This window comes from Megascapheus bottae, chromosome 10 (assembly GCF_031878675.1).
Source record: "Megascapheus bottae isolate mThoBot1 chromosome 10, mThoBot2.hap1, whole genome shotgun sequence".
NCBI classification, from domain to species: Eukaryota; Metazoa; Chordata; class Mammalia; order Rodentia; family Geomyidae; genus Megascapheus; species Megascapheus bottae.
The window spans coordinates 1,591,660-1,613,328 of NC_143518.1; the positions used below are offsets into that span (position 1 = coordinate 1,591,660).

Genomic DNA, 21,669 nt, shown 5'->3' on the forward strand with positions numbered 1-21,669 from the left:
CACACAATTCTAAAAAGAAATGAAATTAATAAAAATGTACGTTTCGAAAAAGTGAGATTTGGTTATAATTCGGTATATTTTGAAAGGCTATGCCTTCCTAAAGCTGAAGATTACCTGATTAAAGGACTTTGTGCATGTGTTTAAAAATTAATGTCATTTCAAAATAATAACTGAAAGCTAAATAGGAGAAATAATCCTTGCTGGGTGCCAGTGGCTCAAGCCTCTAATTCTAGCCACTCAGGAGACTGATCTTAGGATCAAAGGTTCAAGCTACCCTAGGCAGGAAAGTTTGTGAGGTTCTTATTTCCAATTAACCACCAAAATGCTGGAAGTAGAGCTGTGACAAATCCCCTTTAGGATCAAAAGAATTAGCAACAGAGACTATATTTCAACAAATGTAAAGAGAACATGGAAATAATGGGTAGTATAGATTTTACAAATAATATGTGCTCTTGACTTAAAGGTTCTCAAGAAAATACTTTGAAAGCCTTTGAATTTACAATAACAAATAGGCTAAATTCCCTCAGATTTTGATTTCCTTCAGTTCTTTTCACTCAAAGACCATGTTCTTATAATTCCTCTGTATCCTGTTTAATACATCCTTACATCAGTTCAAATATTTCCTTACATCTACTGTCCCTGTTCCTACATCTTAGCCTGAAAAAGTGTCCCTGTCCCTGTTGCATTTTTGTGAACAGTGTAGGTGATAGACTACATGATATCAGGTAATACATACACACACATGTACATATTTCCCTCACTCCCATCTCTTATTTTCTTATTTATTTTTGCCAGTCCTGGGCCTTGAACTCGGGGTTTGGGCACTGCTCTTGGGTTCTTGGGCTTTCTCAAGGCTAGAAATCTACCACTTGAGCCACAGCACCATTTCTGGCTTTTTTTCTATGTACTGAAGAATCGAACCTGGGTTTTCATACATGCTAAGCAAGCACTCTACCACTAGGCTAAACTCCCGGTCAATTATTTTCTTTTTTAATATACTTTCTTTGACCAATGACATAAAAACTAAGTGTTTTTTAAGCATTTTCTTTATTCTTAGCAGTTTGCCACTTACGAGTATTACATCCTTTTAACACTAATGCTTGGATTTCACATCAAAACCATAACTGTTCTCCTCAGACCAGCCACTTTATTAGAAAGGAATTTCCAGAATGAGAAGAATCTGTCTGGTCTGCTGTATCTTACTCCTTAGACCTCCAGTTTTCCTTTCACTCTGACATAATTCTTGGCTCTCATTTCTCTACCTACATTTTTAAAAATGACCATAGAAAGGAATTCTTTCATGTTTCAGGAGTCATTGGTGTTTTTATTTGCCATAGAATATGTGACTGTGCTTCATCCCTTACGTTTAGCAAGCTGTTCATTTCTTTATTTTCTAAAAAGTATTGCTTTTGTAAGAGATAGTGTATAATAAAAGGGGTAAGAGATAGTCTATAATAAAAGGGGAGAAAAAGGTTTTGCTCTTCATTTTACTAAATTATTAGGTTTATGTTTAATTACTATTCATCTCAATTTTTAGAGTATGAAGATTTAACTTCAGACATGAAATTCAACTTGGAAGTAAAATGAGACAGCACTATTGTAGACATTTAGTAATTGGCTAAGTGTCTACAATGGCTGCCAGCAAAAAACCTGACAGCAATAAAATGTCCTAGTAGTAAATTTACTTTATCATTCTTCTGTTCAAGACCTAAATTAGTTTCCTTCTGCTTGCCAAGATTGATGTTTAATTCTTATTATCAGTAAAAGTTTTTCTCATCCTGACCAACTGTATCTCTTGTCCTCTTTTCCATTATATCCCCTCACTTACTTTACTTTGTGCATTTTCCTTTTTCTATTTCTGTAGGTTTTGTTTTATTTTATCTTTAAGTAGTTGTACAGTGGGGTTTCAGTTGAGTATGTCAGTGAATGTGTACAATGCTTCTTGATCACTGTAACTCCTTTCATCATTCTTTCCCAACTCTACTTGTCCCAATTTTCCTAGTTTCATTTTCACATATATTTGTATGTGTGTATATATATACATATATATATGTATATGAACATATTTGAAATGTTAATTGAACAAACCTAAAATAGATTGGAGAATGTAGTACAGGGGCTTGAAGCCTTGTGCTTGATTGCCAAGCTTACTTGCTTGGCTTGCTTGCTTGGTACCCTACTGGAAATGGGTTTTTAAGACTCCAGATTCTAAGTCCAAGAGTCCCTTGCCTGGCCACTTGCCTCTTACATCTGAGTTATGGTGAACGGCAGAGGAAGACTTACTGAAAGATAGATCTTTACCCATATTTGAGGTGCAGACAGTGGTTTCAGGCTAAACAGGAAATTAAGGACAGGGGAATAAGAAAGGATCTCAGCAGGATTATAGGCATATGTCACCACTGCCCAGTTAAATTACATTTTTGAAGAATGTATACCAAAGGATCACTTTAAATGGCCAAAATGATAACTCTCCGAGTTATTTCATGACTTTTTTTTTTCTTTTTTTTGTTTTTGTGCCTGTCCAGGGGCTTAAAATTCCAGGCCTGGGTGCCATCCTTGAGCCTTTGTGCTCAAGGATAGTGGTCTACCACTTCAGCTACAGTATCACTTTTGGCTTTTTCTGAGTTGTTTATTGGAGATAAGAATCTCACAGGATTTTTCTGCCTGGGTTGGCTTCAAACCTCAGTCCTCAGATCTCAGCCTCCTGAGTAGGGTTATAGGTGTGAGTCACTGACACCTGACTTGTTTTGTGGGCTTTTTAGATATGTGTATGTGTGTGTGCACACATATATGCATGAACTTGGTGTTGAACTCAGCCTGGGTGCTATCCCTGAAGTTTTTAACTCAAAGTTGGTACACTACCACTTGAGCTAGAGCTCCCCTTCCAGATTTTGATGTCTCAAGAACTTTTCTTTCTTGGGCTGGTTTTGAACCTAGATCCTACGAGCTCAGCCTCCTAAGTAGCAAGGATTCCAGGCACCATATTGGTTCCTTGTATAGTTTTTTTTTCTTACCTCCATCAAAACTTTCCTGTTAGCTCAGTTTTTATTTCATGTTTTAAGAATTTTAAACTCAAATGTCATCTTACTGAATTAAGATGAACAGATGACCTAAGCTACAGAAAATTATCATTACAAAAGCAGAAATTAAAATCCTAAGGCTATTAAATACCATTGTTGTGTCTGACCAAGAAAAAAAAATCCTGACGAACACCTTCTCAGGTGTTATTCTCAGAAAGGTGCATAGCACTGACAGAAGGCTTCTTTAGCAGAGAGCCAAGTGTACCATCCCAAGTTGTAGGGTGATATACTTAAATGTGCATCCTTTGGGGCTTTTGGCTTTCGGGTTTTTGTTTTATTTTTGTTTTATTCTATAAGGAAATATCTGTGCTTTTTAAATCCTTAGGTTCAGATTATTTTAAATCATTTCTACACACAGTCTATGTTAGGGTGATAGTACTTAGATTCAAGGTCATAGTACTTAGATTCAAACCTCAACATGGACGACAGTGAAGATTAACTAGGTTTCTAATTTAGATGATTAAGAGAAACTTGAATGAGCGAGAGCTGTTAAATGTCCTGTGAACAGAGATCAGTGTTCTCATTAGATCTACTTTGTGTTGTACCCAGTACTAAGACTCTTGAGCAATACAGTGCAACAAATGATACTGTAGAACACATAAATATACCTTCATGATCTTTTCATTCAACAATAGTAAACTAAAATTCATCTAACTAATGAGTGATTTTTTTTTAATGCAGGAAACTTGATGAGTGTTAGTTTAGGAAGGAACTAAAATATTTTCTAAGCTAAGCATGGTTTTACATGCCTGGCCTCCCAGCACTCCAAAAGTTAATACAAGAGTATTAGGAATTTGAGGCCAACCTAGGCCACATAATGAAACCCTGTAGGGGATAGGGGTGAGGGAGGCGGCCAGGAGGGAGACAGGAAAGAAGAAAACTTGTCATTGACAACAGGATATGGTAATAAAGTATAACTCTTCTAGATCTACCTTTGTGATACCTTAGGTGAGACTCATGTATCATAAAAATGAATGAATGGGTCAGTAGTTCCCAAGACTATTTATTTAGTGAGTCCCTAGTAGTATGCTCAGGACTCAACAAAAGCTGATGTAGGAACAATTACAACTTATTGCTTTGCAAGGATACAGACTAGAGTCAGACACAGGGCTCAGACATTGGGTCCTAGTCCAGGACTTGCAAAAGACCTGTGTCCTGAATGTTATATTCCAGCCATTTTGGGATCCCTGAGCCCCCCAGTCATAGAGTCACCAGCATTCAGTGAAAGGAACTAGGAATCAGTTTAATAGCAGCGCATCGGCTACTTTCCACCTTCGGGCTGACAGAGAGCAGTCCCAACCTTCTGTGGGGCTGAACTTTAAAGGAGAGCAGTACACACAGGTGGTCCTGTTTACCGGGAAAATACCAGAGGCAGGTGCTCAAGCAATTTAAGCACTTTTACAAAAACTGAATTAGACAGCTAATCTTAACGGGTTACTACACTGAAGAGAGAGACCTTCACAGGCTTGTGCAGTGGGAACCATTCAGGATTCTCCACACGAGTGAAAACACAACAGCTGAAGTCATTCTCAGTTCTTTTGTCAATGAATTAGTAAATTCAAGTACTTACACTTTAAAGAATATAATTGTTTATTTTATCATTTAATATAGGTTGGATAATCTGAATGCTTGAAAGCTTAAGAGAAATTAGTGTTACTACAAACCTCTAAGTACCACTTGTCTGTGTTCCCTTTTTAATTAAACTGGGATTTTTTTAAAGTTTTATCCTCAATGTATGACATCTTCACCACTTTCCAGCACTCTTAACTCATTTATTTACAATGAAGAGAGTTGATATTTTGCTGGGTAAGCCTCAAGTCATGGGCCAGACATTCTGGAAAATGACTTCAGATCTTTAAAAATCAGTTCCTTTAACATCCTTTACACTGAATTATTAATCTGATACTGTAGTGAATTTTTCTTTGATTACTAGCTTCCATAATCAGTTTGGAGAGTATTTCTGTATTCTTAAAATAGTATTGAACTCCTACCAAGTTATATTCTATCATAAAATTTAAATACAATCCTAGAATATGGAAAGTAGTTTAAGATTTTTTTGAATATGTATTAAATATTCTCAGTCAAAAAAATAGATAAAATCTAGGTTTAAGAAAAAAAATTGCAATTTAACATGAACTTTTCAAGTGGACTCCAAAGCAGACTTAGGAGGGTACAGAAAGGTTATGGGTAAAATTCCCTCCTAGGTTTTGAGAAGAATACTAACATTTTTAAAAATACTTGTTTGTCTATATTTATTTGCCAATCCTGGGGCTTGAATTCATGGCCTGCATACTGTCCTTGAGGTTTCTCAAGGCTAGTGCTCCACCACTTGAGCCACAGTACCACTTCCAGCTTGTATATGGTGCCAAGGAATTGAACCCAGGGGCTTCATACATGCTAGGCAAGCCCTGTACAAGTAGGCCAAACTCCTAGCCAGAAAACTAACGTTTGCTGATTTACTATAGTATTTGTCCATTTGTAAGAAAGTTAATCTCTGACTTTTTTTTACTTCTTAATAAAAGCAAAATGAAGGGGAAGAATGAGTTCATAATATTTGCATTATATTTGTAGCTTTTGTGTAGTCTAAAAATGTTTATTACTCAATGTGTACTTAAAACAGTTCTGACAAAAAATTTTTATAAAATAGGATTCCTGTCCATACATGTTTGCTAACTTGACTCATATTTTCTGTGAAATTTCTCAGTGGGGCTGCCAGTGTGGCCTAGTGGTAGAGTGTTTGCCTAGCATGCACCAAGCCCTAGGTTGTGTCTCAGTACCACATACACAGAAAAAGCCAAAAGTGGTGCTGTGGCTCAAGTGGCAGAGCGCTGGCCTTGAGCAAAAGTGCTCAAGGACAGTGCCCAGGCCTGAGTGCAAGGAAAAAAAAAAAAAGAATATCTCTGTAGATAACATGTCGGGGTCCTTCGTCCCTGGTCCCCCTCTACTAGTAGGGGGATAGGGAAGAACACACCCCGACTAGGCCAAGCCGCGAGAGGAAGGGGCCCAATGTCCTCCTGCACCCAGCCTTCTTACCCCGGAGCACGAACAGAGACCCCACGCAGCTTCATCAAGGCAGGAAGATCTCTCTCTTTATTCCCTAAATCCCTCCTCCTTATATTGGGTGAGGGAACCTATCAGTATAAAAGATGGACAGGACAAAGAGATCCACATGTTTTATCCCTACTACAAGCCTCAGCAGAAAGTTATTAGACATGGCGTTACTCGGCCCCCAACAGATAACATACCTTTTAATACATAGTTGTTGTGCCAAGATTATCCCATGTTCTGGTGGAATGACCCCCTCCCCCCTCTTGCTCAGGGCCCATGTACTAGGAATCAAAAACACATGTTCCCGGAACTAGCCCTGACTTGAACCCCAGGTGGCAACACAATGCTCAGTGATTAGACACCTGAGCTCTGACCAGTCTTTAAGTGACCAGTGGTTCAGAGTTACAATCAGGTGATTGTAACTATGGAATTCCCCTAAAACTTGTTTGTATAAAAGCTGTGTAAAACCTTTGTTTGGGGTCTCTTAGCATTGCTGGCTACGGGTACACGGAGGTCCGAGTTCGAACTCATAATAAATGACCCTTGCTTCTTTGCTTTGACTTCGGCCTCTGGTGGTTCTTTCGGGGTCCTAGGTATTTGGGTACAACAGTTGTATTAAAAGCAATAAATGTCTTGGCCCAAAGTACTCAAGTATAGGTTTTATGACAAGGACTACTAAATCAGTCAGGGGCCTATATATTTTACTAAGTTTGAAAGTAAATATTAAAATTGTTGGCATTATCTATAGTATATAATAGCAGAAAATATGCTGACTTGTTTTATAATGTGAAGACTAAGGGGAGATAATTTCTGCTGTTTAAGAAAGTAAATGTGGGGGCTGGGAGTTTGGCCTAGTGGTAGAGTGCTTGCCTAGCATGTGTGAAGACCCAGGTTGGAATCCTTGGTACCACATACATGGAGAAAAACTCAGAAGTGCTGCTGAGTCTCAAGTGGTAGAGCTCTAGCCATGAGAAAGTCCAAGGACAGTGCTCAGGCCCTGAACTCAAGCACAAAAAAAGAAAAGAAAAAAAAAAAGAAATGTTAAGTTTTACTGGCATAAAACCTCACAGATAAGGTTTTGGCGACTAGAAATGTTTAGGTGACCTTGAGACTGAACATCTGGTGGCTCTAGGGCAGTCTTTTTACTGCTTTTTCTGCATAGGCCACTGTCACTCTCAGCCTTTTCTTTAAGGTCAATGGCTTATCTTAAGCTTTCTTTCTCCCTCTTGTGTCTCCTGTTCTGGCTTCTGCTTTGTCCTTTCTTCTCTACTCTGCTTCCTTTGCTCTCCTCTGACAAGGAACCTTGAGACCTTTGGGACAGCCTGCATTATCTAGGTCTCATTTCAAGGCCCTTACTTACATCAACCAATATCACACTGGCAGTGTGGAAATGAAGATACAGACATCTTTGGGAAGATGAATTCAGTCCAGCCCAGAGCTAATTATGCCCTAAAAGGAGAGGTTGTTATTATCATAGGTCATATTTGTGAAACTACCAAACCATTTTTATTTTATTTTATAGGGTGTATTTGTTAAATTTAATGTCTACCAGGCATCTGGAGCTAAGAGATGAGTTTGTTGTGTGTGTGTGTGTGTGTGTGTGTGTGTGTGTGTGTGTGTGTGTGTGTGTGTGTGTGTGTGTGTGTATACAGGTACTAAGGCTTGAAATCACTTGGCTCAATTGCAAACTTTGATCCTCAGATCTTAGCCTCCTGAGTAGCTAGAATTACAGGCATAAGCCACCTGCCAGCTTCCTGGCAAGAGATTGTGTTAAATGCAAACGTTTGACAAATATATACAGTGTGAAAGGATCGAACCAGGGTAATTAACCTTTCCTGTTTCTCATTTCTGTGCTGGAAACCTTTAAATTTGGTGTAACTGATAGCAGGATTTCTGAATCATATGGTAGTTCCAGTTACAGAGTTTGGAGGAGCACCTTATTATTTTCCAATTACTTTACTAATTTACTTTTCCAACAGTGTTTAACTCCACATCCTCATTGGCATATGATAAGTTTCATGTTTTTGATAATAAACACTCTGACTAGGGTGAACTGGTATAGTATCTCACTGTGGGTTTTTGCTTGTTTTTATTTTAAATTTCAGAAAAAATATGTTAGTATTACAGGGCTAATGTAGGGAGAAAGAAAATGTTTCCTGCCGAGGAAATTGGAATTAAAGACTGGCATTCTGTGGTTTGGATTTTAGTTCTCTGATGATTAGTGATGTTGGACTATTTTAGGGGAGACCACTTCTATTTTCTTTTTAGAAATAATCTATCCAGATTACTTATCATTTTAAATCAGATTACTTCAGGAGTTTCTGTGGATATTCCATGTGTAATTGAAAATACAATTCCTATTATTTCAATATAGTCTGAGTATATTCACATACAGCTCTACCTTATAAGGCATTATCTTATTAATTTCAGTCATGTCTTATTTAACCGTGGGAATATATTCTGAGAAATATGTCATTGAAAAATTTTGTTCCTGTTGTAACTTCATTGGACTGTAAAACTTAGAAGGCCCTATATCTTTAAGCAATGTAGTTCTTTGTTTAAAATTTAGATTTTGTAAAGCCTTTACAATCACAATAAGAATATATATAAATTTTAAAAATTCATATTGTAAGCAGGGTGCTGATAGTTTATTCCTATAATCTTAGCTCCTTAGGAAGCTGAGGCTTCTATGATTATAGTTCAAAGACAGCATAGGCAAAAAAAGGGGGGGGGGCTATTAATTTCTTCTATAAAACAAGCCTGGGGCTGGAAGGGAGTTTGGCCTAGTGGTAGAGTGCTTGCCTAGCATGCACGAAGACCCAGGTTCAATTCCTCAGTACCACATACATAGAAAAACTCAGCAATGGTGCTGTGGCTCAAGGGGCAGAGTGCTAGCCTTGAGGAAAAAGCCCAAGGACAGAGCTCTGGCCCTGAGTTCATGCCTCAGGACTAGCCAAAAAAAAAAAAAAGCCAAGAGGGTAACTATTTTTTTTTAATGTGCTTTACTTATGTAACTGTAACCCCCTGTTCATAACCCTTAAATTAATAATAATAAATTATATAAAATACAAAAAAAAAACAGTCAAAGGCAGCTAAAGATATATATTCCAGTGGAAGAGTTAAACCAGCCAAGCATGCAAGTTGTGCAAATTAGATTGAAAATAATAATCTTTTTTTTGCCATTCCTGGGGCTCGAACTCAGGCCAGGGCACTGTCCTTGGGCTTCTCAAGGCTAGTGCTCTACCATTTGAACCACATCACTACTTCCAGGTTTTTCTACATATATGGTACTAAGGAATCGAACCTGGGGCTTCATGCATGCAAGGCAAGCACTCTACCACTAGGCCACATTCCCTGCCAATATTATGTTATTTTCTTTCTTTTCTTTTCTTTCTTTTCTTTCTTGCCAGTCCTGGGACTTGAACTCAGGGCCTGAATATTGTCCTTGGGCTTTCTCAAGGCTAGAGCTCTACCATTTGAGCCACAGCACCACTTCTGACTTTTGCTATGTCTGTGATGCTGAGGAATTGAACCCAATTCTTTGTGCATGCTAGACAAGCACTGTACCACTAGGCCAGACTCCTGGTCCAACATTACCTTTCACGATGCAAGATATAGAAGGAATTTAATTCATAATAATAGCTGTTTAACTTGAATTACTGCATTTTTTTCCCGTCACAGGAATTGAAACCTGATGAAGTAACTAAATCTGCTCTTAGTGATGACATCAACTTTGAAAAGATCTGCAAAAAGGTATATCTCTTGTGGGGACTAAGTGCCAGTATGAAACATCTTATCTTGTCCTCTTCCCTGGCCTTCAGCTCTAACCATTTTCCATTCCTCCTTTTCATTTACACCACCACCAGTACCAAATTAAGATATACAATATTAAATATTATAGAACATTATTATAGAATATTATAGTTAATTAAATTATAAAACATTAAATCATATCACTACTATTCTCTTATATCCTACTCTACATTCCTCACCATTTATTTCTGTCATGTTACCATCTCCCTATGGCTTTATATTATTAAAAGAGAAGTTTTTAAAAGTTTATTTTCTTGCTTAGAGGAAGTGCTTGCTTAGAATTCATTACCATTACATGGAGTTAACCACTATATTCTGCTTTATCATTGTTCTTTCAATTTTTTTAATGTGATAATTCTTCACAAACGAAGACTATATGCTGACTATAGACATACCCATTAAGAGACTGATCCATGGCTGAAAATTGGGCCCAGAGAAGGAATATGTTATTTAAGGGAAGGTAAATAACTCTATCCTGTAAAAATTGTCCTAATGACTTAGAGAAAACAGCACATACATGGAGTCTTCTGTCTTTTCAAACAGAAAAGAAGCACAGTTGCTAAAAATACCCTTACCACAGAGCTATTATTTTCTCCAGTTGATTGAGAAATAGCTGGAATGACTAGTATTTCTATTAACATTAAATGGCTGGTTTTATCATTGATACTTATTTACATTGACCTAAATAATGTATATATCAGATTAACTTTGTGAGAAGAAGCCTTATTTGATTTTAACATTTAACAGCATGTATACTGGCTTTGGTATTCTTTAAAATTTCATCTTACATAAGAATTTAGCAAACAAAGCATGACAGTATTTATTATCTATATTTTCCCAACAATGGAAAATATTATCTATTAATTCCAAAATGTCCTTATATAGTTTGCTATAATTCTTATCCAGCCAAGTAAACTTTCCAATTTTCTTGCTAAATGGTTTTGATTGACACAATGTTAATTTTATCCTTAGATAAAGCTTAGCATTACTAAATTCAACTAATTATAACAAGTATCTCTCCTAACATTCTTCCTCCACCAGTTCATTTAGATGCATTTGTTTTATTTTAGACAACATTCCAAAGAATTAGTATTATTTTTAGTCTGTTTACATTCAGAGGTACATTTGCAAAATTCTTTGAAAAATTAAACACCAAATGCTTTGTGTTCACAATAAATACTAGTATGCCAAAACAGAATTTTTCCATGAAAAAAATTAGTTGTTTTCTATCTTTTTATTTAGTTTATTTGAAATGGAAGAAACTAAAGGTGTGTGAAAACCACAGTTTCCTGAGAATTTTCCATGGCAAACATTGTGTCAGTTTTAAATAAGGAAAACTGTGGTTTCCTTCATACCTCCTAATATTTTTTTTCCTGCAGGTGTAAAAACTGCTCATAGAGACTACTTAGTAGACTTGTAAGCTTTAAAATAGATTTATTTAAATTTCAGATATAGCACCATATATGTATTCCTTTTACATCTCCCTATATAACATTTTCAATCTGTCAAGTGAAGTTTATCATTTGAGGTCAGCTGGGTTAGTTATTTGTACATTTATCTTAGCCATTTTTTATTTAAAAGCCACCTTGTGAGCCTCCAAAAATGGTCTTTAAGTCCTTGGGTATAAGATGAGTCTCCATAGTATATAGAAAGAGGGAAGAAGTAGTAAAGGAAGGGTGTGCATGAGGTTAAAGTCTCTCAGAGCAGAGGTTGCCTCATTCTTATAGGCTCCTAAATTGGACCCACAAGTCCCTGCATTTAGCCCAGTGCTGGTGAGCAAGTCACAGACTATACTGAATATGTAAATGTTTTAATGCCACAGAACCCTAACTGCCACCCAAAAACTTTATAATTTTATTGTAATGTTATAGTAATAGTATTTAACCAATAGTGTTGTTTGGGGCTGTGAATTCACTCTCAACAAAGGAAAGTGACTTAAATTTATAGAAGTATAAATGTCAACTAATGTCTGTTGCTTGTTTTGTGACCTCACACAGGTTACTTACCATCTCTACCTGTCATTTTTTTTCCTCCTTTATGTTATGAGCCCTTGCAGATCAGAGGTTCTATTTTCTTAAAACATTTACATTCCTACCTAAGAAGTAATGTTTTAGCCACCATTAGAGACATGACTAGTGCCTATGATTGAAACTGGACTTCATATTTGCAGTTATTCAAAACTTAGAGGTACAAAATATATTCCTTGATATAGAATGATTACAAGAAGTCATGTCCAGCCTCATCCTTTTCCTGGATAAACCACATTTCTATCCTGTATTAGCAGTTTACTAAGAATCCTTTTTATGTTTTACATTCTCCTTAAAAATATCTCTTCAACAAAAGTGCTTATTCATAGAATAATATATATTTATATTTGCATTACTCATTTTTCTTTAAAAAACAAATTTCTTAGTTACCTAGAGGTATAATATTCATAATTTTACATAAGTGATCAATTTTATGTATGATTTTATATATGAAAATTTCTATGCTCTTTTTTGAACTAAATGCACAGCTCCAATTTGACAGCAACATGTATTGTGATCCAGAATTCTGCAGTGCTAACCGCCAGTACCCTTTTCTAATCATTCTTTCATCTTACTAGTCTGATATTCTCCTCAGATATTCAACAAACATTACAACTTGCATAGGAAGACATATATAATAAATATGAACATCTTTAGATTAATATACAACTATAGAATTGTGAAGCTTGTGAGATTGCTAAATTGGACATGATTCTGGGACATCTTCTAGCATAGCAAAAATGCTTTGCTGAATAAATTCAGTGATAAAATGATTACAAAGTAAAAGAGTAGTTTTTATCCAGAGTCAACAATGAATATTCAGATATCACAATTATAAAACTCCTTGTAAATATTACTATAGTAGAAGTATGAAAATACCTACACTGGCATACATTAGCTTACATAAAGTAAATAAAATTAACAGTGATAGAATATTATGCTATTTGAGACTGCAGATGAGATTATTAGTCATTTGTATACCTTTGAATAAAACATTCCAGATAAAAATGATCTTGCAACAGAATGATCCAAACATCTGAAAATAAGAAAGCTTAGAGAAATTAAAATAATCTGATTGCATTTTTAAACATCACTGATCTGATATAGAGAGAATTTATATAGAATAAAATGTGAAGAAGAAGCCAGGCATGGTGGCTCATGCTCTGTAATTCTAGCTACTCAGGAGACTGAGAGCTGAGGGTGGAGGTTCAAAATTCAAACCCAGCCCTGGCACTAAAGTGTCCCTGAGACTCTTATGTCCAATTAATCACCAGAAAAATGGAAATCGCGCAGGTGGCTCAAGGGGTAGGGCCGTAGCCTTAAGCTGAAGAGCTCAGAGACAGTGCCTAGAGCCAGAGTTCAAGTCCCAGGACCCAAAAAAAAAAAAAAAATGGAGAGCAATCATGTGAATTCACAGCGTTTGTCTAGATAGAGGAGTTGATGACTTAATCAGAGATAGAAAGAATAGAAATGATGAGAAGTGACTGATCCGTATGTGTCATGCATGTAGAGTCATGTAATATACTGAGGAATGTATTGTAAAATAGAGGGAAAATGAAGTAAAAGACTCCTTAGAATTTTAGGCCTGACATAAAAGAAGTGCAAATCAAAACACTTTTGAGATTCGACCTTACTTCAGTTAGAATGGCCATTATCAAGAAATCTAATAACAGCAGAGATGTTGGTGGAGATGTGGCCAGAAGGGAATGCTGCTGATACACTGTTGATGGGAATGTAAGCTTGTTCAAACACTGAAAAGCAGTGTGGAGATTCCTCAAAAGACTAAACATAGAGCTCCCCTATGACCCAGAAATCCCACTCATGGACATTTACCCAAATGTCCAGAAACAAGAACATACTAACGCTCCCAGCACAATGTTGATGTAGCATTATTCACCAACCCAAATGCCCCTCAGTAAATGAATGGATCAAGAAAATGTATTTTTGCAGAATGGAGTTCTGTGCTGCCATCAAAGAATGAGATCACCCCATTCGTAAAGAAATGGAAAGCCTTGGAAAAAATCATTAAGTGTAATAAGCCAGACCCGAAGAAACATAGGTTCCATGATTTCCCTCATTTGTAATAATTAGGGTATATATATAATCTATGATTTTCCTAGCAGAGGATCACAGTAGCTCAAAAGCTATGTACATGTGGCTAAATAGGAACAGGCTAAGCGAAATGGAAACAAGAGGTTTATCTTTGTGGTGATTGTTTTTAATGTACTTATTTTCTCTTTATCCTCCCCTCCCCCCACCCCGTGGTTTATCTCCTGTTGTTACTATATCTGGTTTTGGTACCTGGTATATTGTGTATACATTTGTTTGTTTATTTGAAATAGGGATGGGAAGGGGGGGAAAAGATCATTGGGAAGGGGGGGAAGGAAAGTGGGAGAAGAACATTGGAAGTTCAAGACGTAATGTACCCAGTACCTGATGAATGTAGCTATAAACCCTCTATGCATCACCCTGAGAGTAAAATAAAATAAAGAATTTTAGGTCTGAGTGACGAAAAAAACAGAAGTCAGAACAGAGAAGAAAATAGAAAAGAATTGCATAAAAACTAAAACAGAGAAAAGACAAGAAAGACAGAAGCATTTTTGAGGGAGAAAATCGAAGAGTTCTGTCTAGATATGTCAAATATATGTTATGTATGTGGCTGCGTATCATTCTGGGTCCATTTAAAGCTGGAAGTAGAAATTTAGAAGTTGTAGCTACATAATGTACTTAGTACAGTCTACATCCAGAATTCTCTGAATTTTCATTGGATTAAATGTTACATCATAATCTGTTCCCCTCCAGTCATTCCCAGGTATTTCATCTTGATTCTGACAATACAGCAGAGATAGAAGACATTAAAAATACAAGTATACAATATTACATTGTCCTTCATTAGATGGGACTTCAAATATTGCAGTAATCATAACTTGTTTGTATCAGTGACTTTAGTTCTATGGGTTATTAGATCCTTTCATATTTAGATCTTTAAGCTTTTTTATTTTATTGACTTCCAGCAGAACTTGAGTAATTTTTAGCCCCATATATTTGTTTTTGTTTTTTCAATTTTGCAGCCAGATTCTACTGCAACTGAAAGAGCAATTGCCAGACTAGCAGTGCACCCACTGCTTAAGAAAAAAATAGATGTACTGAAAGGTATGAATTAAATGAATTAAAATGTATGAATTAAAGTTAGTCTGCTCAGTGCATTTGCACTTATTTTTCAACTCTTGAGGATATTTGCTATTATAAACAAATCTTTCTGTATTTATACATGTGAACAGATGCCTTAAACTATGAAAAATATACTGCCTGAAAAAAGTAAACTATGGGAGTTTTTCTTAAGTTTTACTGTGATATGTATATATATATATATATATATATATATATGAAATGTGTATGTGTGTGTGTGTGGCCAGGTTGAATGTAATTCTTGATATAACTGCTATTACTTTTATATTTTATTGTCATATAAATTTTATTTAGTATGATAAAATATATAAGATTAATTTTGTCACAATGTTTTATTTTTATGTCTGAAAACATCATAATTCTACTTTATTACCATAGAAAGATGCAAATTTATTTACCTGTGTTAGTGACTTCTGTTCTTCATATCTCAGACATGTAAAAAAGGGCAATTTTCATTTGGCAATTTAACAAGAATATCTGAACACATCTCATAAACCTATTTTTCAAGAAGTCAAATTCTCTGTGAATTCAGACCCATTTTACATATTTAATATAAATTCAACTTGTTCTCTTCCATATTTCAAATCATTTGAAAAATTTGGTAGTGGAACAGTGCTGTTAAATGTGTGTCTTGCACTATTTTTCCGACAGCTGCTGTCCAGTCCTTTAAAGATGCAAGACAGAATGCTGCTGAAGTTCAGCCATCAAATGCCACTTCAGAAGAAAATCATTCTAAACCCACTTTGTGTTCAAATGATATAAGTAAATTGCAGCAGCAGGAGAGGACCATTATTAGTGAACAGAAGGCCAAGAAACCCCAAATACCAGCAAAGAAACCCACCAGTGACTCAAAAGAAAAACTGACCAAGGCACAAGGTGGACCAAAAGCAGGGGACATTTTAGATTCCCCATCAAAGCCTTCGGGAAAAGGGTCTCTTGGTCCCCCTGGACACCAGAAGACACCAGCTGAACCCAGGTTGAAATCATTAAGTGAGGATCCAAAGAAGGAAGTATCTGAGCATTCATTTAGTGAGAACAGTGAAAGTGAGGAAGAATCTGATCAGGAGGAAAAGGAGTACTTTGATGATAGTACAGAAGAGAGGTTCTACAAACAGTCCTCCATGTCTGAAGAGAGTGACAGTGGTGATGACTTCTTCATTGGGAAAGTGAGACTGACAAGAAGGAAGGAAAGTGGTTCCCATTCTTCAAGTAAGGAACAAAGACCTTCCCAAAAGGTGGAGGAGCCCACTGAAGATAAAAGTGTGCCCCATTGGGGCCGAGGAGGTAAACAAAGTAAGCCAACTATGGAAGCCAGGAAGTTTGAATCCATGTTTTTCCATTCATTATCTGGATCCAAAAGCTCCAGAAGGTAAGGGTGCTTTTGTGTTAACATTTTAGAAGAGGAAATACCCATATATTCCCATCAATAAGGGAAGAAATTTCTCCTACACAGAATTGTAATTTGCACAACCCAAACTAGACTTATCACTCTTAACTTTAAGTGGAAAGGCATAGAAAAATACATGTGTGACAGTGCCCCAGTTGTCCAGCTTCAGAATGAAATGAGATGCTATATTAGTCAAATAACATATGGAGCTGACTTAAGTATTTGAATTGTCAGACCTTCAAAACTGTTCATTTGTTATGAAAACCTTTTGAAACTTTCTAGTCTGCTTAAACAGAACTTGGTAAAAAGAAGGGTATTGTGGGGAGTTGATGACTCAGAATCATTGTTGTAGACATCAGTCATTTGTTCTGCTTGCTTTACATACTGAGTTTCCCCACTGCTTTGTCCTTGCATAAGTCATTAAGTTATCTGTTAAAAGATAGCATATTTTAGAATGAAAGTAATGTTTAGCAGATTTCTTTGGTTAACTGCTATTTTTTTTAGGAAGTTATTTTGCTATAGGTCATAGATACTCCTTAATGGAGCAGAATAATGTACTATAAACATTTAAGGGTATTAAAATGTTAGAAGTATCTGTGGGTGTGTGTGTGTGTGTGTGTGTGTGCGCGTGTGCGCGTGGGCTCACGTACATTCCAGTCCTGGCACTTCAACTTAGGGACTGCTGAGTCCTGTCCCTGGTTGTCTTTTGCTCAAGGCTAGTGCTCTACTATTTAAGCCACAGTTGTATTTCTAGCTTTGGAGAGAAGAGTTGCATGAATTTTCCTGTACAGACGGCTTCAAACTACAATCTTCTTATATCTTAGGTTCCTTAGTAGCTAGGATTACAGGCCTGATCCACCAGTGCCTAGCTATATGTTCGTTTGTTTGTTTGTTTGTTTGGGTTGGTGGGGCAGGGGGACTTAAACTCTGAGCCTGGGCCTTGTCCTTGGGCTCTTCAGCTTAAGGTTGTCACCCTACCCTAGAGCTGCAGCACCACTTACCATTTTCTAGTGATTAATTGGAGATAAGAGTCTCACAGTCTTTAGTGCCCAGGCTGGCTTTGAACCTCAATCCTCAGATCTCAGCCTCCAGAGTAGCTAGGATTATAGGCGTGAGCCACCATGCCTAGCCTGGTTATAGGTTGAGAGCCTAAAATTAGTTAAAAATAACTTATATTCCTGCTTCAAAAGGCAGGTTTTTTCCTTCATTTTAAATAATACATAACTATTCCTTTCCACAAGATGTAAATCTTAATCTTAAATATGAGATGTCTGAAATCCTTTAGATAGGCCCCAGAAACAGAGAAAAGAAAACAGAAATAGTCCGTGTTTTTGTTGTTTGGAGATAACTGGGGTTTGAACTCAGGGCCTTGCTAGAAGACAAGTGGCTGGTTTCAGTCACGATCGTCTTACCTATGAGCAGCTGGGATAGACACGAGCTACTGTGCCCAACTTGTTTGTTGAGATGGGAGTCTTGCTAACATTTTGTTCAGGCTGGCCCCAAACTGTAATCCTCCTACTCTTTGCCTCATACATAACTGGTATTCTGTAATCTGTAATGCTTAAGCTACTACCACCAATTTACCTGGCAGATTATTTTTAAATTATAAAACAGATCTTTATAAGGATAGATTGTGAACTCTTTTATATGTCAGAAATAATACTGGAGTCAAACATTGGATGTAGCTAAAATCCACATTCATTTATTGCATGTTGGTTGAATATGAGACTGTGATAGACCTGCGGGTGGGTGAGATTTAGCCTGTTATGTCATCTGCTTAAGAGGATTTGTTTACAAAGCATGTTTTTTGCCAGGCAATAGCTGCTTAGGACTATAATTCTAGCTACTCGGGAAGCTGAAGTCTAAAGTTCAAGATTTGAAGCCAGGTGGAACAGGAAACTTTGTCTCTATCTTCAACGAACCACCAAAAAGGCCAAATAGAGTTGTAGCTCTCAAGTTACAGCATGCCAGCCTTGAGTTAAAAAGTTGAGGGACAGCGCTCAGGTCCTGAGTTGAAGCCCTAATACCAGCACAAAGATAATAACAATAATAATGGTGTCTTTTTTTCTTTTAGGGATTACAGAGAACAAGCTCCAAAAAGCAAAATCTCAGGTATGTATCCATAGCTACTAATCTCCACATGCAGTAGCAGTTCTTTGCCACATGGAAGTATGGAATCACTATTACAAATCCATTGTAGCAGGGCTGAGGTTCATTCTACGTCATGGCAAATAAGGCAGCATAATGTGTATTAGAGTCAATAAACAACCATTTAGGAGGTATAATTACCAAAATTAACCACTCGGGTATAAAATTTCAACTTCAAGCCACTTGGAACTTTTAATTTATGTATTACTCTGTCTTTTCACTAAAGCAAAATTTCCTTAATAATTCATTCAAGTAAGATGCAATCCATTTCATTCTTTTCCTTATATATACTTAGTTTTTATTGTCTTTGTTTTCTCTTCCAAGATTTTTCAGAAAACAAAGCTCAGGTGAAGAGTCAATTTAATAAAAATGTTCTAAGAAGACGTGAGACCACCACACCTCGGTCACATCTCCCCCTTCATCCTTCGTGGGAAGCTAGCAGGAAGCGGAAAGAACAGCAGTGTAACATCGCCGTGTTTCAGGGGAAGAAAATTACATTTGATGATTGAAATGCTACTTCTCTCTATGGCTTACCTGTCTAAAACTCCATCCCCCCCCTTTTTTCCTTACTATCCATTTATAATATAAACTTAAATTGGAATAAATATCTGGGGGGGGTTTCTTTTTTTTAAGTGAATTCAAGTTATATTTACAAAATCACAAGTACTTACAGCTTCATCTGTAATAGTGTCTCCTATGAGTGTGGCGATGATAGCAGTCATAGCTTTTCTCATTGATTGTTTATAAAGTATACAGCAATAGTATTAGCTTAAAGAGAAATTTATTTTCACCTTAAAGATAAATATCAAAACTAACTTTTTTAAAAAGTAGAGAAGTGGACGGGGAATGTGGCTTAGTGGTAGAGTGCTTGCCTAACATGCACAAAGCCCTGGGTTCGATTCCTTAGTACCACATATACAGAAAAAGCCAGAAGTGGCACTGAGGTTCAAGTGGTAAAGTGCTATCCTTGAGCAAAATGAACTCAGGGACAGCATTCAGGCCTTGAGTTCAGCCCCAAGACTGGCCAAAAAAAAAAAGAAAAGTTGAAAAGTGAGATCAATTGCTACATACAGATTCACTTTTGTTAAAAGTAGTTATTCCTAATTAGTAAAATAAAAATAATAACCTCTGTTGAGGATAAACAGATATTAAACTTTATAAATACATATTTTATGCTTTCAATTACTTATGAGCATACACTTTCATTTGCTTAGTATTCTGGAACAAAAGTTTCTTAATTACAATATTCTTTAACTATAGCAGTATAACCAAAAATCAGTAACTCTAAAATACACATTGTCTATTTACTTAACCATATATACACTTTCCTAAAAAAAAATTTTTAGGTAGTAGTTGAAACTGCCCTCAAATTGCAGTCCTTCTGCCTCAGTCTCCCCAAGGCTGGATTCCAAGTCTAACCAAGCATGACATTGAAACTTTTTTTTTTTTTGAAGAATTACAGGTTTGAATTCCTAAGAACAAATTCCAGGAGGAAATAAGTTGAGAACATTTCCACCAATGACTAAGCAGAAAAATAAGAAAATATTTTGTATATTACAGTGGTATCACTTAAAAAGGGAAGGAGACAGAAGGCACACTATGCTAACTTACTATACCACACAAGAGGTAAAGGCTGAATAGAATTGTCATTTCCTTGTCTTAAATGCTGCAAGCATACGCCTTCCCACAGAATCCCCTCACAGAGTGTTTATCTTTAGCCAGTGACTAACACTAAGTCATAGCATCAGACTTTAATGACCGTTTACAACAGAGCTACAGACTTCTCAAAGTATTTCAGAAATGTCACTACATAATCATCAGTGAACCCAGGAACATCCCTAAACCCTGGGCAGAGGTGGTAGTCTCTATTTCATTCAATAGGGAATAATGAGAAATTATGAAAAAAAAATAGGCAAGAAGAATCTGAAGTTGAAAGTTTTAATTTCTAAAAAAAAATTAGCAGTAAGTCTCAATAGTACATTAATCAAGTAAACAAAATACTTGCTGAGTTTAATTGGCCAATTGGGATTGTCCAGTTAGTGGAACAGAATAAACCGATGTACCCACATAGACATTCTCAACATAGATGAGAGTGGATTCTCGTGTGATCTAGAATTTTCACTCAAAGGCAGCCTAAATAATTGAAACATGCTTCTATTGCAACTCAAATACAAATGTTTATGGTACAGATGATAAGATATAGCCCAAATATCCTGTGGATAAACAAAATGTGGTATGTACACACAAATATTAAGCTAAAATATGAAGTGTTGACACAGTACAACCTGAATAAACCTTCAGAACATCATGCTAACTGGAAAGCCACACACCCGAGATGGTTTTGGTGCGCAGATAAGTAAATCTGTTGAGACAAAGTAGAGAAATGACTCCAGAGAGCTGGGGGAGACATGAAATAGGAACTGTCTAAATTTGTCATTTCTTTCTGCAAAGTTGGTGTGTTCTGGGATTGAATAGTAATGTTAGCTGTACAGCTTTGTCAATGTACTAAATCCACTAAATTGTGCACCTTAAAAGCAACCATTGTATCATATTTAAAAAGAACAAGGTAGGCCAGGCTCATGCCCGTAATCCTAGCTTCTCAGGAGGCTGAGATCTGAGGATCTCGGTTCAATGCCAGCCCAGGCACTAAAGCATAAGACTTATCTCCAATTAATCACTAGAAAACTGCAAGTGGTGCTGTGACTCCAGGGGTAGCACAATAGCCTTTAGCTGAAGAGCTCCGGGATAGTGCCCAGGCCCAGAGTTCAAGCCCCAGAACTGTCCGAAAGCGTAAATAAAAACAAAACAACAAAAAGCAAGGTATACCTAGCTTACTGCTTTTTCCTACTATCTTTAAAATACACTGTGGTTCTACATTTCTGATGGTTGTTTTGTTTTAATGATTTTTCTTCTGTTTGTGGTAGTTTTAGGTCCTTAGGAATGTGAGGCTTTAATGGTGTTTCTTAAATCCATTTAG

General features: G+C 36.6%; 1 protein-coding gene across 2 annotated transcripts in view; it reads left to right on the forward strand.

Moving 5' to 3' along the window:
• Window positions 1-19,299, forward strand: part of Srfbp1 (serum response factor binding protein 1) — a 30,040-nt gene extending 10,741 nt beyond the window's left edge. The window contains exons 4-8 of one of the 2 annotated variants that reach the window (XM_090340056.1): window positions 9,810-9,881; window positions 15,040-15,121; window positions 15,809-16,526; window positions 18,619-18,656; window positions 19,017-19,298. In XM_090340056.1, the coding sequence (XP_090196182.1) occupies window positions 9,810-9,881; window positions 15,040-15,121; window positions 15,809-16,526; window positions 18,619-18,656; window positions 19,017-19,201 (1,095 nt within the window). In that variant the 3' untranslated portion in view covers window positions 19,202-19,298. Of the gene's footprint in view, window positions 1-9,809; window positions 9,882-15,039; window positions 15,122-15,808; window positions 16,527-18,618; window positions 18,657-19,016 lie in introns of both variants that reach the window. The other variant, XM_090340057.1, reaches the window with a different exon arrangement.
• The last annotated feature ends 2,370 nt before the right edge of the window (window positions 19,300-21,669 follow it).